At 35.7% G+C, this 13888-nt stretch overlaps 1 protein-coding gene across 6 annotated transcripts in view; it reads left to right on the plus strand.

Moving 5' to 3' along the window:
• The window catches only part of LOC149776237 (zinc finger protein zfp-1-like), an 88958-nt gene that overhangs the window by 51431 nt on the left and 23639 nt on the right, over window positions 1-13888 (plus strand). For 5 of the 6 annotated variants that reach the window (XM_089942638.1, XM_089942639.1, XM_089942637.1 and 2 more), the window contains exons 12-15: window positions 1218-1320; window positions 5910-5998; window positions 13132-13340; window positions 13652-13721. In XM_089942638.1, coding sequence (XP_089798764.1) covers window positions 1218-1320; window positions 5910-5998; window positions 13132-13340; window positions 13652-13721 — 471 coding nt within the window. The remainder of the gene's footprint in view (window positions 1-1217; window positions 1321-5909; window positions 5999-13131; window positions 13341-13651; window positions 13722-13888) is intronic. The other variant, XM_089942640.1, reaches the window with a different exon arrangement.

Genomic DNA, 13888 nt, shown 5'->3' on the forward strand with positions numbered 1-13888 from the left:
TGTAATCTTTATTATTATACCAATCCATCTTAAGTATTAACAGAAACCATCCAGGGTAGGATTTACAAGCAAATTATAAAACCCTTTACTAAAATTATTACAAAACTATGGATGCAGGTGTTCATAAAAATGCGGTTGTGGTGGCTGATCCAGATGTCAAGTGGTTACATGTTCATATTGAGCTGTGTTAATATTTATGAACATTACAGTCTTCATTGCACTCAGAGTACATAAACTGTGCATGATGTTCACACACTTGTTTATTTTAAGGTGTTATTTTTAAATTTACGGGCACAGCGTGATCTGGTTGATTGTAAGACATTGAGTTCAGTAATGAAAGTATGTCTTATCTCATGAAATCCAAAGGGTCATGTGTGATTCAGTGTCATTTTGCTATCAGTTGAGTTATGGATCAGGTTACTGTCCTGATGTTATATACCATAAAAGATTTTGTCATAATAAATTGAGAATTTTGTTGTTATTGTTGTTTTACTTTGACTCCATCTATCTACTCCTTTCACATGACCATTGCTCAGTGACATCATTCTTTACATCAAGGAATCTAAATGTGTGTCATATGTGCATTCATACAAGGTGTCAATCAGTCTTGTTAAAAGTACCCATCATCATGAGTCGTATAATGATAGTTACATCATCATAATACCTTTTAGGTATAAGAAATGCAGTTTCTTTTAGATTTTATTCCCCGATGTTCCTCATCTCAAAATAGGAATTTTCATTGACAAATTATACAAGTTTATGTGAAAGTGCATTGAATTTTGTCCCTTTCCCATGAAGCAGAATGACTAAACCTGCTAATGGCCAGTAAGATACTTTACTTTTGAAAGGGCTGTTAAAACTGTCACAGAAAAATGCTGAAGTATATCCCCAAATTTAATAGTGGAAAACATGATTATGATATAAGGGAATATTTTATCATAACACAAGCAGGTGTTTTTTGCAAGAACAGATTACATTTTAAACATTATTCAGGAACTTAATTTTCTCCAATGATAATCATGGTGTAACATTATATAACAGTGATATATAAAAAAGTCAGCATTACTGATTAAGTCAGTACATAAGAAGTTCCATTTTGCAGAATTATAAAGCAGATGTACTGAAATTTTATTTTAAAATCTGATAATTGAAGTATAATCTACACATGAGTTTGGTAACTGCATGTGTATGTATAAAATTTCAACTCATTATTCCAGGTCTTGAAACAACCGAGAAGGGCTCTAATGGGTCAGTGCTAATTGGACCCCCTAAAGTGTTTCCAAGTCTGCTCCACAAATCTGCACCTCCTGGAACCAACAGGTTTGCATGCTTTGCAAGGGAGAAATGGATGCACCTTTTTGACATGTATAACATGCAATAACTGCCAACAGCATAGACCCAGTTGTGCCATTACATAATGCTCCAGTAGATCCAGGTCTTGCTGACTTGAAATTAAATGTAGTGTGCATTATGCAGTGGTCTTTTACTATAATGCTGTTAAGGGAGCCTTAAAACTGGACTGTGTTTATAACTGCGGTCACTTAATACTAAAGTAGGAACAATACCAAAAGTGTAATCATCCCAAAAATTGGAACCTTGGCCATACTTGTATTATATGAGAGATATACTGAGGTGCATAATAGTAAGGGGCATAATCTGGGTCCTTGCTGTTCAGTGGTCTAACACATACAATGAAAATAAATGAGTAGAATCCTGATATGCCAGTACATTATGTGACTGTAGACATGTTTGTGTTCTAAGGTTGGCACTGGAATATCCCAAGTAGATGCCAGTGTTTGATTATCTAGTTTTTTATTGAGAAAATAGTCTCTTTTATTTACTCTGAAATGCAGGATACAGTGTAACTCTATATATGTGACTCTGGAAGTTATGTTATTTGGAACATAAATGGTTAAGAATTAGATATTATTTTATGTAAATTAGAACATTCTTTTGTGTTTTCCATTGGACAAACATTCTTTTATCTATTAATCCCTGGCCATTTGTATGTACACTATATGGATACTGTATAGTGAAGTGCAATTGAAACCGTTCACTTGTTCTGTCATTGTATATGAACTAAGTGATCAAAGCCAGCAAATGCAGTCAAAATAATAATGTGAATCAACTTTTGATTTCAGTGGCTGACACAATTAATGACAGTGTCCATGATGATTGCCAGTGCTACTTTTTGTTATGACTACCTGAATTTAATGTTTCATTACACTTCTCAGCAAAACACACATCATAGGATGAAAGGGATTAAACATCGTTAGAAAGTAAACAGAATTGGGACCTTTTACATGACAGCAGTTTGTGCATTTACATCACCAGCATGACTTCCCAACTGACAAAGTGGATTGTCCAATTTGTTTTACTTGTCTTGTTTAATGCCTTTCTATTGTTATAGATTTAACATTTTCAATTTGTTTAAAACATTCCGCGGTTTTAATAATTCTTGATATTATGTATATGGATCAGTTATGACGATACCTGGGTGAAGGGCAAGGGAGCAATACAACTGCTGGTATGGAATTATCAGATTTACTTGTTGAATAATAGCTTGAAGGTGTCATTTTACTCTCAGGTCAACATGTAATCAAGAGTCCCAAGTTCAGAATAAAGTTAAAATGTATTAAACTTGCAGTTAGTAGTGGCTTTCCACTGAGAAAGCAGCTGTAAACAGAATCTTTACATTTTATTTTTCAGTCACAATGTCTGTAGATTTTATTTTAATGACTTGCCTTTAAGAACTCAGGGATTTTGGCAGTAGCTTGCACCAATGTCGAGAACCACTTTCAGTTGTACTGAGGGTTTTTTATGAAGTGGGTCCCTCACAGTCTTTGTATTTAAGTTGACTTTAAAAACCAGCTTGATTACGAGCAGTCCTAGCGTTTAAATTGACCTTAATAGCCTGCTTGATAACAAGCAGTCCTCGCATTTCAATTGACCTTTAGAACCAGCTTGATTACGAGTAGGCCTATGATTTAAATTTTCCTTAAAAACCTGCTTGATAACGGGCAGTCCTAGCATTTCAATTGACCTTTAGAACCAGCATGATAATGGGCAGTCCTAGCAATTAAATTTTCCTTAAGAACCAGCTTGATAACGGGCAGTCCTGTAATTTAAATTGACCTTTAGAACCAGCATGATAATGGGCAGCCCTAGCATTTAAATTTTCCTTAAGAACCAGCTTGATAATGGGCAGTCCTATAATTTAAATTGACCTTTAAAACCTGCTTAATAACGGGCAGTCCTAGTGTTAAAATTGACCTTTAGAACCAGCATGATAATCGGCAATCCTAGCATTTAAATTTTCCTTAAGAACCAGCTTGATAACGGGCAGTCCTCTAATTTAAATTGACCTTTAAAACCTGCTTAATAACGGGCAGTCCTAGCATTAAAATTGACGTTTAGAACCAGCATGATAATGGGCAGTCCTAGCATTTAAATTTTCCTTAAGAACCAGCTTGATAATGGGCAGTCCTAGCATTTAAATTGACCTTTAAATCCTGCTTAATAACGGGCAGTCCTAGCGCTAAAATTGACGTTTAGAACCAGCATGATAATGGGCAGTCCTAGCATTTAAATTTTCCTTAAGAACCAGCTTGATAATGGGCAGTCCTAGCATTTAAATTGACCTTTAAATCCTGCTTAATAACGGGCAGTCCTAGCGTTAAAATTGACTTTTAGAACCAGCATGATAATGGGCAGTCCTAGCATTTAAATTTTCCTTAAGAACCAGCTTGATAATGGGCAGTCCTATAATTTAAATTGACCATAAGAACCTGCTTGATAACAGGCATTCCTATAAATTAAATTGACCTTAAGAACCTGCTTGATAACGGGCAGTCCTATAATTTAAATTTTCCTTAAGAACCAGCTTGATAACGGGCAGTCCTATAATTTAAATTGACCATAAGAACCTGCTTGATAACGGGCAGTCCTATAATTTAAATTGACCATAAGTACCTGCTTGATAACAGGCAGTCCTAGCGTTAAAATTGACCTTTAGAAACAGCATGATAATGGGCAGTCCTAGCATTTAAATTTTCCTTAAGAACCAGCTTCATAACGGGCAGTCCTAGCATTTAAATTGACCTTTAAATCCTGCTTAATAACGGGCAGTCCTAGCGTTAAAATTGACCTTTAGAACCAGCATGATAATGGGCAGTCCTAGCTTTTAAATTTTCCTAAAGAACCAGCTTGATAACGGGCAGTCCTATAATTTAAATTGACCTTTAAAACCTGCTTAATAATGGGCAGTCCTAGCGTTAAAATTGACCTTTAGAACCAGCTTGATAATGGGCAGTCGTATAATTTAAATTGACCATAAGAACCTGCATGATAATGGGCAGTCCTATAATTTAAATTGACTTTTAGAACCAGCATGATAATGGGCAGTCCTAGCATTTAAATTTTCCTTAAGAACCAGCTTGATAACGGGCAGTCCTGTAATTTAAATTGACCTTTAAAACCTGCTTGATAACGGGCAGTCCTATAATTTAAATTGACCATAAGAACCTGCTTGATAACAGGCAGTCCTATAATTTAAATTGACCATAAGAACCTGCTTGATAATGGGCAGTCCTGTAATTTAAATTGACCATAAGAACCTGCTTGACAATGGGCAGTCCTATAATTTAAATTGACCATAAGAACCTGCTTGATAACGGGCAGTCCTATAATTTAAATTGACCATAAGAACCTGCTTGAAAACGGGCAGTCCTATAATTTAAATTGACCATAAGAACCTGCTTAATAACGGGCAGTCCTTGCGTTAAAATTGACGTTTAGAACCAGCATGATAATTTGCAGTCCTAGCATTTAAATTTTCCTTAAGAACCAGCATGATAACGGGCAGTCCTATCATTTAAATTGACCTTTAGAACCTGCTTAATAACGGGCAGTCCTATAATTTAAATTGACCTTAATAGCCTGCTTGATAACGGGCAGTCCTATAATTTAAATTGACCTTAATAGCCTGCCTGATAACGGGCCAAACATGTTGATAATGGGCAGTTGTATTAAATCAGATCATGGACCTCTGTTGATCTGCGCTGTAAAGATGTGAAACATTTGCATTTGAGTTTATATCTGAATGATTCTATTATGATATGATTGCTGTTATTATATGTATTTTCAAACCGGTCAAAATGTCTTTCATTCACTGCTTTTAGGTAGTTTTCTTCATTTCTTCCACAAGAAAAAGTCAGTACATGGCTTGAAATGTGTTGAAGACATTTAATTGGCTAATCAAAAAGGTGATTCACATGCAGTTAATTGGGCTGGTTGATAAACCAGCAAATGGGTTTGTGCCATGATACTGTTGACATCCTTAGTTAGCAGACCAATTAATGTGCAAGTATATACCTCTTGTAGGCATTTCTTTTTTCAAAATTTTATTTATTTTAGATCAATTCACAACATGTTCTAGCAAGATATACTTGCATATATTCATTTAAGGCTCAGATGTAGGTAACCTTTACTTTCTGAATTGAGAAAAGCCTCAGGAAACTGCCAACCTTGGACAGGCTACCATATACTTTTGCAAATGCTGAAGAAGGGTTTTGAATCAGAGATGATAGAGGTGTAAAGTGAGTGTATTACCAATGCACTATCCGTACCTCATAAAACAGTAGTCCCCGTCAACAGAGGCCTTTTGTGATTAGAGATCACCTTTCCTAACACCAGAATAGTATGATTTTATCATTTTATCACCCACAAGTGAAACCACCCTTTTTATAAGGCCAGCTTTTCAGTGCTAAAGGGGTGGCCTTATAAAGGGGTGGTGTGGTAGACCACTGTATTCTTTTGTAACCCATTTTTTTTCTTCAACTTACCCCATGATTTGCATCTCATGAAGGGAGTCACTGTGAACTGTTCAAAGTCTGAGTTTTTGATTTCAGTGATTTTCCAGCTTCAATGGAACAGCTTCTTGAGAGGCAGTGGGAACATAGCTCACAGTTCCTCATGGAACAAGGACAACACTTTGATAGTGAGTTCCTCTTATTCGTATTTAGCTTGCCAGTACAAAAGAGCTCATGCTATACTCCCGGTGTTGTCAGCAGCAGCGGTGGCATTGGCATTAGCAATATACATGTTTTGTTTGTTATTTGAACACTATTACTGGTATGATGATGAAGTTTTATGTATACATACATCACAAGATGTACTACCCAACCATGTCAACAGTTTGTCATTGAGCTGCTTTTTATGCTCCAGTGATCATGTATACTGTCCATGTTCAGGTGAGTTTGTCAGATACTTTCTGTACTTAGCGACACCTGATATGTGCATGAATCATGCATCATATTAAAATTAGGTCACTATAACATATATTTTACACTCCAATGATTATGTACACCTTAAACTCATTCGTCCCTGATCCTGTCTGTACGCGTGATCGGTTTCTGCATTCAATGGTTGATCTCGCCTGTAGTCGTGGTTTGTTTACTGCATTCACTGGCCGATCCCGTCTCCAGTTGTGGTGAATGTGTGTTGTTAGATACAACGTCTCTGATTGGTTACAAATTGTTTTTTTCTAAGAATCAGACCAGTATTAAACCAATCAGAAATGATTTTACTTTCCTTTGTGCAGATTTGAATTGTTCAGAAGCCAAGGGTTACTAATCGCGAGCGCTTTCACTACACATGTTCTGTTCATGAAAAATTGTATATGATGCCAGACATAATAGTGATTTTTAATGATCATGAGAGCGAAAATGAGGAGTGTCTTGGGTTTGATCTTGAAAATATTGAGCAAGCAGAGGAAAGATATGTTGGATATTTTGCTAGATTTAGATTCGGACCTAGAAGTTTCTGAGATTGAATCGTCAGAAGAAGAGGATGCTGATAGTGATGATGATAGAGTTCTTGCGGATCTAGCAGATTGGAGCGATCATCTTCGGCCTGTCCAAATTGATGATTTTAGTGGACCAAATCCCGGACCTACAGTGAACATGAACAAGGAAAAAAGAGAAATCGATTTTTTTCATTTGTTATTTCCAGATGAACTGTACTCTAACATTGCAAACAAAACTGATGCATATGCCCAAAAATGCATCTTGGTATCACCAAACAAAATGTATCCAACAACACCAGATGAGATAAAAGCTCTGATTGGGGCTCATGTTGTTATGGGAGTCCTTCCAGCACCAGCCCAAGATATGCATTGGTATAAGGACAAACTTTTCCATCCTTCCCTGCATTGAACTTCAATTTAGTCATGCAAGATTTGAAAATCTACTGAAATATTTTTATGTGACTGACACCAGCAACATCCCACCTCGAAGAACTCCTGGTCACGACAAACTGGCCCACATTCGATCAGTATTGGAGCATATTCGCAATACATGCACTAGAGGATACAACCCACATCGTGAGGTGTCCATCGATGAAGCAATTATTGGATTTTCAGGATAACTGGGCTTTAAGCAGTATGTGCCTTTAAAACCAACCAAGAGAGGCATCAGAGTATGGGCTCGAGTGGATCCTCATAATGGATATGTTGGGGACTTTCAGGTTTATACTGGAAGGACTGACAACAATCCAGAAATAAATCTTGGACAAAGGGTTGTTCTTAATTTGATGGAACCTTTGTTTTGTCTTGCACACCATGTCTACACCAATTACATATCCAGATTTATTTCTTCAGCTTCAGCAAAAAGGTAGGTATGGCAGCGTAACAGTTTGATCAAATCAAAAGGGTCTTCCATCTGGATTACACAAAGTAAAGCTGAAGGAGCAGGGCCAAAGCATAATTAAACAAAAAGGAGACATGAGAGTTACAGTTTGGGATGACAAGAAGAATATCACTATACTGTGTACCAGCTGTGACGGTGAGGCCACATCTGTTAGCTGGAAGCAGAAAGATGGTTCCCTCAAGGATATTCCATGTCCACTCCCAGTCAAACTGTACAACATGTACATGAATGGAGTAGACCATGTGGATCAAATGCGAGCAACTTGAGCACTGGTAGAAAGTCCTTGAAATGATGGAAGTATCTGTTTTTTTTTTCCTTTTTGACACTTTTGTAGTAAATTCATATTTGCTGATGAAAGAATCATGGAACCATAATATTGTCACCAAAAGGAACAGGGAAAGAGCTAGAACCCAGCTGGAATTTAGAATGAATCTTGTACATCAACTACTTGGTGGATTTGTAGGTAAAAGGAAAAGAGAAGTAGAAGTTCAACCCCCGCTTCAGCAAGGTCAACATTGGCCAGTGGTCATGCCAAAGAAAAAACCCTGCAAAATGTGTTCACTGAACAAACAACTGGATGTGAACAATGCCAAGTAAATTTATGTGCAGAATGTTTCAGGCCATATCACAGATTAAATTTTCCTTGTTTATTTCAATGAAATTAAGGTCTGATTTGAAAAAAATGTTGCACATAATTTTGTAAATAGTGTATAAATAAGTTGTGAAAGACTTGGACAAATAGAAAAAAAATAATCACTGTGTAGACAAATTCATTTGGAATAATTGATGAAAATTTCATGGATTTTTATTTGATATAAGAAGAGAAATTAAGGTAAGAATGAAAACAAAATTTTCCAAACAGGTAAAAACTCTTTGGGGCACAAGCAGCTAGACACAGCTTAGTGCTGCTGGGTCATAGCAGCAGTGATAAAGATAACAGTGCTGGGACTGAATGAGTTGATGTTTATTTAACTTTTGGAACATGGCACGAGCATGCATCCAGAGAATCACAGCATCACCATACTAAAAAAGGACTACATCAGTTACTTGTTTTTTCTCCATTTTATTTTAATTGTGAGTATTGACAAATGAAAAAAACTATGAATAAAATTATTCCTGTAAGCTTTATCGTCTTCTGAAAATTTTATTTCTTGTTTACAATCTCTTGTTCCTGTTTAATTAAATAAAATATTGTTATCAATTCTACTGTTTATCTTGTTTACATGTCTTTCCTTCCTGCTAAAAAACTATTACCTTGCACGTAACACCTGTTTTGCATTATTGCTTAACTTTATGCAAGTTGTTTGATCTTTCTATACAGTGAGAAGAAAATAATGGATTCAGGATATTACTTTTTTCTGTTAATAAGTTTTAGACGTTCTGCAAAAGGAAAGAAATTTATAAAAAAATTAATGCATCTGTCTTGTAATTTTGTCAAGGGGTTAAATTGGAGAGAAAAAAGTCAAGATACAGCAATTATTTCCCTGACTAATCCACTATTAAATATGGCCACCATTGCTAAAAAACACCAGAATTTGAACAGAAAGCATCATACATTGCATGAAGTTCTTTTCCGTTTTGTTTAAATGATTCCGATCCACTTTAGATATGCTGCCATTACTAAATATATGAAGAATGACATGATTTCTTTTGAAGAACAAATAAACATAATAAAACCAAATTTGAAAGAAATCATTCGGCCAAAAAGCATTTCCAGATTTGTTGAAAACGTGTGTCTGTTTTCAAATATGGCCACTGTTGCATAATTTGAAAATTTGAATAAACTCCAGAACCACTCAAAGAATTTTGATAAAATTTTAAAGAAGGCATTCTGACATGAAGCTCTTTAAAAGTATATAAATGATTTCATTCTGCCAGCGGATATTGCTGCCATTACTGAATATATAAGGATATTTCAGCAACTTCTCCTCATGTAGTGCTCAAAAGAATTTGACCAAATTTGACACGGAATACCTTGCCTTGAAGTATTTTTAGTTTATTTAAATGATGACAACCCACCGTCAAAAATATAGTCACCATTACCTGAAGTAGAAAAACCTGTGATTTCTTTTCAGAATGAAACCCTTGACAAAACATAACCCAGTGTGCATTGTTTCTGAAACACTTCCAGATTTAATTATTAAGAGCAGATAAATACATGACTTGCAAAAAAACATACCAGAGCTATTCGTTAGTAAATTAAGGCTGATTAGTTGGTGAGAATTGCACCTACAATCTTCTGGTCCATTATCTTAACCACTGAGCTAACTGCAGTGGGGATTCCAAGGGTTTCCAAGTTATGACCTTAGGGTCAAGGTCCCATGGGGTGTAAGGAGTTTCCAAGTTACGAACTACGGCCTAGTTTCCCAGGTGCATGGATAGATTCATCGAACATGTGCTGGTTGTATAAATGTCCTTGTGTCAAAAAAGTGACACTGTATGTATAGTCTAGGAAAAAAGATAAATGACATGACATTGAATTCAAAGTAGCAGTTATGCTATGTACTCTAGGCTTTTCTTTCGCTTGTTCAGTTTCAGCATGTGTGTAAATTTGCATTCACAAGCTGACATATGAATTACCCAGGCGAACAGTATCATGTACTTGGCCTCTTGTTTGCATATATTTCCAAAACCTCACTACAGATTCTCATCATACTTGTCATAATTTACTATGTAGTTTGTCCATTCTATGTCATTCACACTCGCACCTTTTATCTGGTGTCAGGGTCAGAGAGAAAATCTGCATTAAGTTATTGATTTAAAATTTTTAATTTGCTTATGTTTCCTAAACCCATTCATAGATTCTTATCATACTTGACATTAATTAATATATAACTAGGAAAATTCATTGTGTGACAGATTCACCAGTCCGTTATACCTAGATGTCGTGGTAATAGTTGTGGAAAATTTGCATGAAAATTTTGGCTAAAGTTTCTTTATTAGCTTATGTTATTACCATGATGGATTTTCTTTATAATTGGAATGAATCATTATGAAGACAAGACAAATCATTCTGTGAGGTGTGATTGACCCATTGACCTTGAGTGAAGGTCACAGTCATAGACAAGTTGCATTATGGTTTTGGTTAAAAGTTCTTTCATTTGCTTGCATTCCTAAACATTTTGATCCATTCTCATCATACTTTTCAGGAATCATTTTGAAAGCAAGACAATCCATTCTATACTCACCCTTTTATTTCTTTTGACCCTGGAGTTAAGGTCACAGATGTGGAAAATTTGCATTTAGATTTTGGCTTTTTTTATTATTTGTTTACATTTCCTTAATCTGTTGATGGTTTTTCTCTATGCTTAGACGAATTATTAGGAAGGTAAGATTATTCATATTGGAATACAGTAAAACCTGTTATGAGAGACTGCCCCTTCTGCCAACAATATGCAGTCTCTCAAGACTGGTGGTCTCTCATAGCAGATTTGTACAAAAAGATCAGTTTCCAAGGTGCAGTTTCAGAACAATTTTAAGAAAAATAACCACAATCACTGTACATATATTCTGTTCTTTATTAATAGTTCTTGCTAAAATATTGTATGCATTCATCTAAAAACCAAATTATAAATCAATAAAGATATACTTCTATCATTAAACATGAAATAACATTTACATTTGAAGATACTCATTTTCCTTTATAGCAGCCTAAATTTGTTTTACTGACATTTAAACCGCTTTTTTTGCCAGTGGTCTGCTCTTTTTCACTTCTTTCAGTTGAAATAAATATTTTCTTCAGCCTTAAAATTTGCCTCTTTTTAGTTAGAGGTTCGTCCATTGTCATTAGGGTTCTAGGTGTTAAAATTATTAGTGCTCAATTGTAATATCGAATATAAAGATGGTTTTTACTGGGCTGTGGGATTAACTCTATGGACAAACAATATACGCGACCACTATGTCAACTTTGGCACTACAATGGCAATTTGTGATGTGCATTAGCCCGGTTTACGGACTGTAGCATCTATCACCAGTAGCAACAATCTTTTTTTTAAAATTCCTTTTATGTTTGTTTTTATCAGGACAGTCATTACTAATCAAGTGGTCGTTGTAATAATTGATTACATGTAGGTTGGTGGTGTCTGTTCTCTCGATAAGGTCGTTAATAGGGATGCCAGCTCCTATGATAAGGCCAGAAAGCTGGCTAAGTCTGGGAGTAATTAGTCTGGTTCCCTGCTTTTTATGCTCCCTGCGTTGCTCACCCCTATACGAATAGCGGAGAACAATGCAAGGAGCATAGGAAGCAGGGAACCAGACTAGGAAATATATTTTAGTCTGGCTTATGACAGAAACTATAAAACACTTTAGAGATAGCTAAAAAAAAAACAAACATCGGTTGCCAGCCTATTTTTTATATAAAAAAATTACAATTTAGAACAGTATGAGCAGTCGTTTTTACGGGGATTAGATAGAGGTCGGTGAAGATAATCCTCAATTTTGCAATGTGGTCATGGTTGCTGGTCACGTTCAGCAGGTGGTCACTCATAACAGCATTTGTATAATAAAATTGATCCTTGCATTACAATTGTGGTCGGAAAGGACAGGTGGTTGCTCATAGCAGAGGTCGCTCATAGCAGTTTTTACTGTACACTCATTGTCATTTTGACCTCATTTTGAAGATCACATTTCTAGATAGTTTGCATTCAAGTTTTGTTTTAAAAAAAATTCATTTGCTTCTATTTCTAAAACCTCATGAAACATGTATGAAACATTATGAAGCTTTGACAATTCATTCTTTGGCTCACTCTCACTTTTAACCATGGGGAACATCACACATTTTACAGCAATCCTTTCATTGTGGGCATACAGGCTCTGACCTTTCATACCCTGGCTTCTTTTTATGTAGAAAGAGTTCTGTAATATAGTTTGTGTGTGAGAGAAAGAGGGAGAGGGAGCTCAGTAAATCCAGAATGATTTCATCAAATTCATTAAAAGTGGTGATGTTATTGAGGATGATAAAGAAAAAAAATAAAAAACGTATTTGAACTATTTGAGCTTTTGAACTATTGCAGTAATGAATATTACAAATGTTCATACTACATTGTTTTTAGCTCTCATCAGCCAGCTTACTTCAGCTTTCATTTACTATGCAGTGAAACCCAAACCCAACAACAGCATGAGAATGGAAGGACAGTGGAGTTATGTCCACACGCAGTATGTTACTACTCATATATATATCATATGCCATCTTGGCACATGGGGTTTTGCCTCATCACATGCCCATCTAATTGTGAATAATAGATGAAAATGCATTTCTCAGAACATCAGTCTCATATAAACTGAAAACCTTAAGTTCAAAGATTTTTTTTTTTTATAAATATTTTAATTAGATTTCTGGTTCACTCATTATTTGTACCTATGTGTCGTGTATTTAATAATGCTTATCATTCATAATGTTTTTATGTGTTAATTGCTCCTTTTGCAGTTGCATCTCTTTTAAACTGCCTTCACCAGCTCAAATCAGAAAATGGCCGACTTGAGGACTATATCAAAACCTTGGTATCAAGAAGAGACCATTTGTTAGCAGTGAATGCTCGCCTTTCTCTTCCCTACTCAGTCACCGACTCTGCATCAGTTGCTTCTTCATCCACTGTTGACATTTCAAAAGACATGATAAAGACAAGCTCACTGGAGGTTTGTATTATCATATTATCATTTGTTCACTGTGGTGGGGGCAGTTAGTGTTACCCTTCTACACCATCTGCCCATTTTTTCTCAACAAGATCCATTAAATGTCTTTCTTTGTTCTTTATTTTATTATTATTATTATCATCATCATCATCCTCCTCCTCATTAATATCATTATTATTATTATTAATTTGTACCATTATTAAATCCAAGCTAGATATGTCTTCCAGTGAGTTGGTTATTTGATTATAATATGTTCATAATTCCAATAAATGTACAGCAAGAATGAAACGAATGAAACTGTGACCTACTTTCAGGATTTACCTGGAAGCAGCATGCATCTTGGCACCCGTTCCAGAGAAGATAGTCCCAATACAAGTGAATCAGGTACAGAACATTAACATCTTCATATCTACAGGTCCAGTCTGATTGCACAGATCTAGATCTGCCTGCACATTATGCGTTAGCAGAGCTGTGTGTCTATAAGAATAATTAGTAGAACAAACAAGATAGACCCGATCTGCCAGTGCATTATGCATTAGCAGAGCTGTATG

Source organism: Sinohyriopsis cumingii, chromosome 18 (assembly GCF_028554795.1).
Source record: "Sinohyriopsis cumingii isolate HCF-2022 chromosome 18, ASM2855479v2, whole genome shotgun sequence".
NCBI classification, from domain to species: domain Eukaryota; kingdom Metazoa; phylum Mollusca; class Bivalvia; order Unionida; family Unionidae; genus Sinohyriopsis; species Sinohyriopsis cumingii.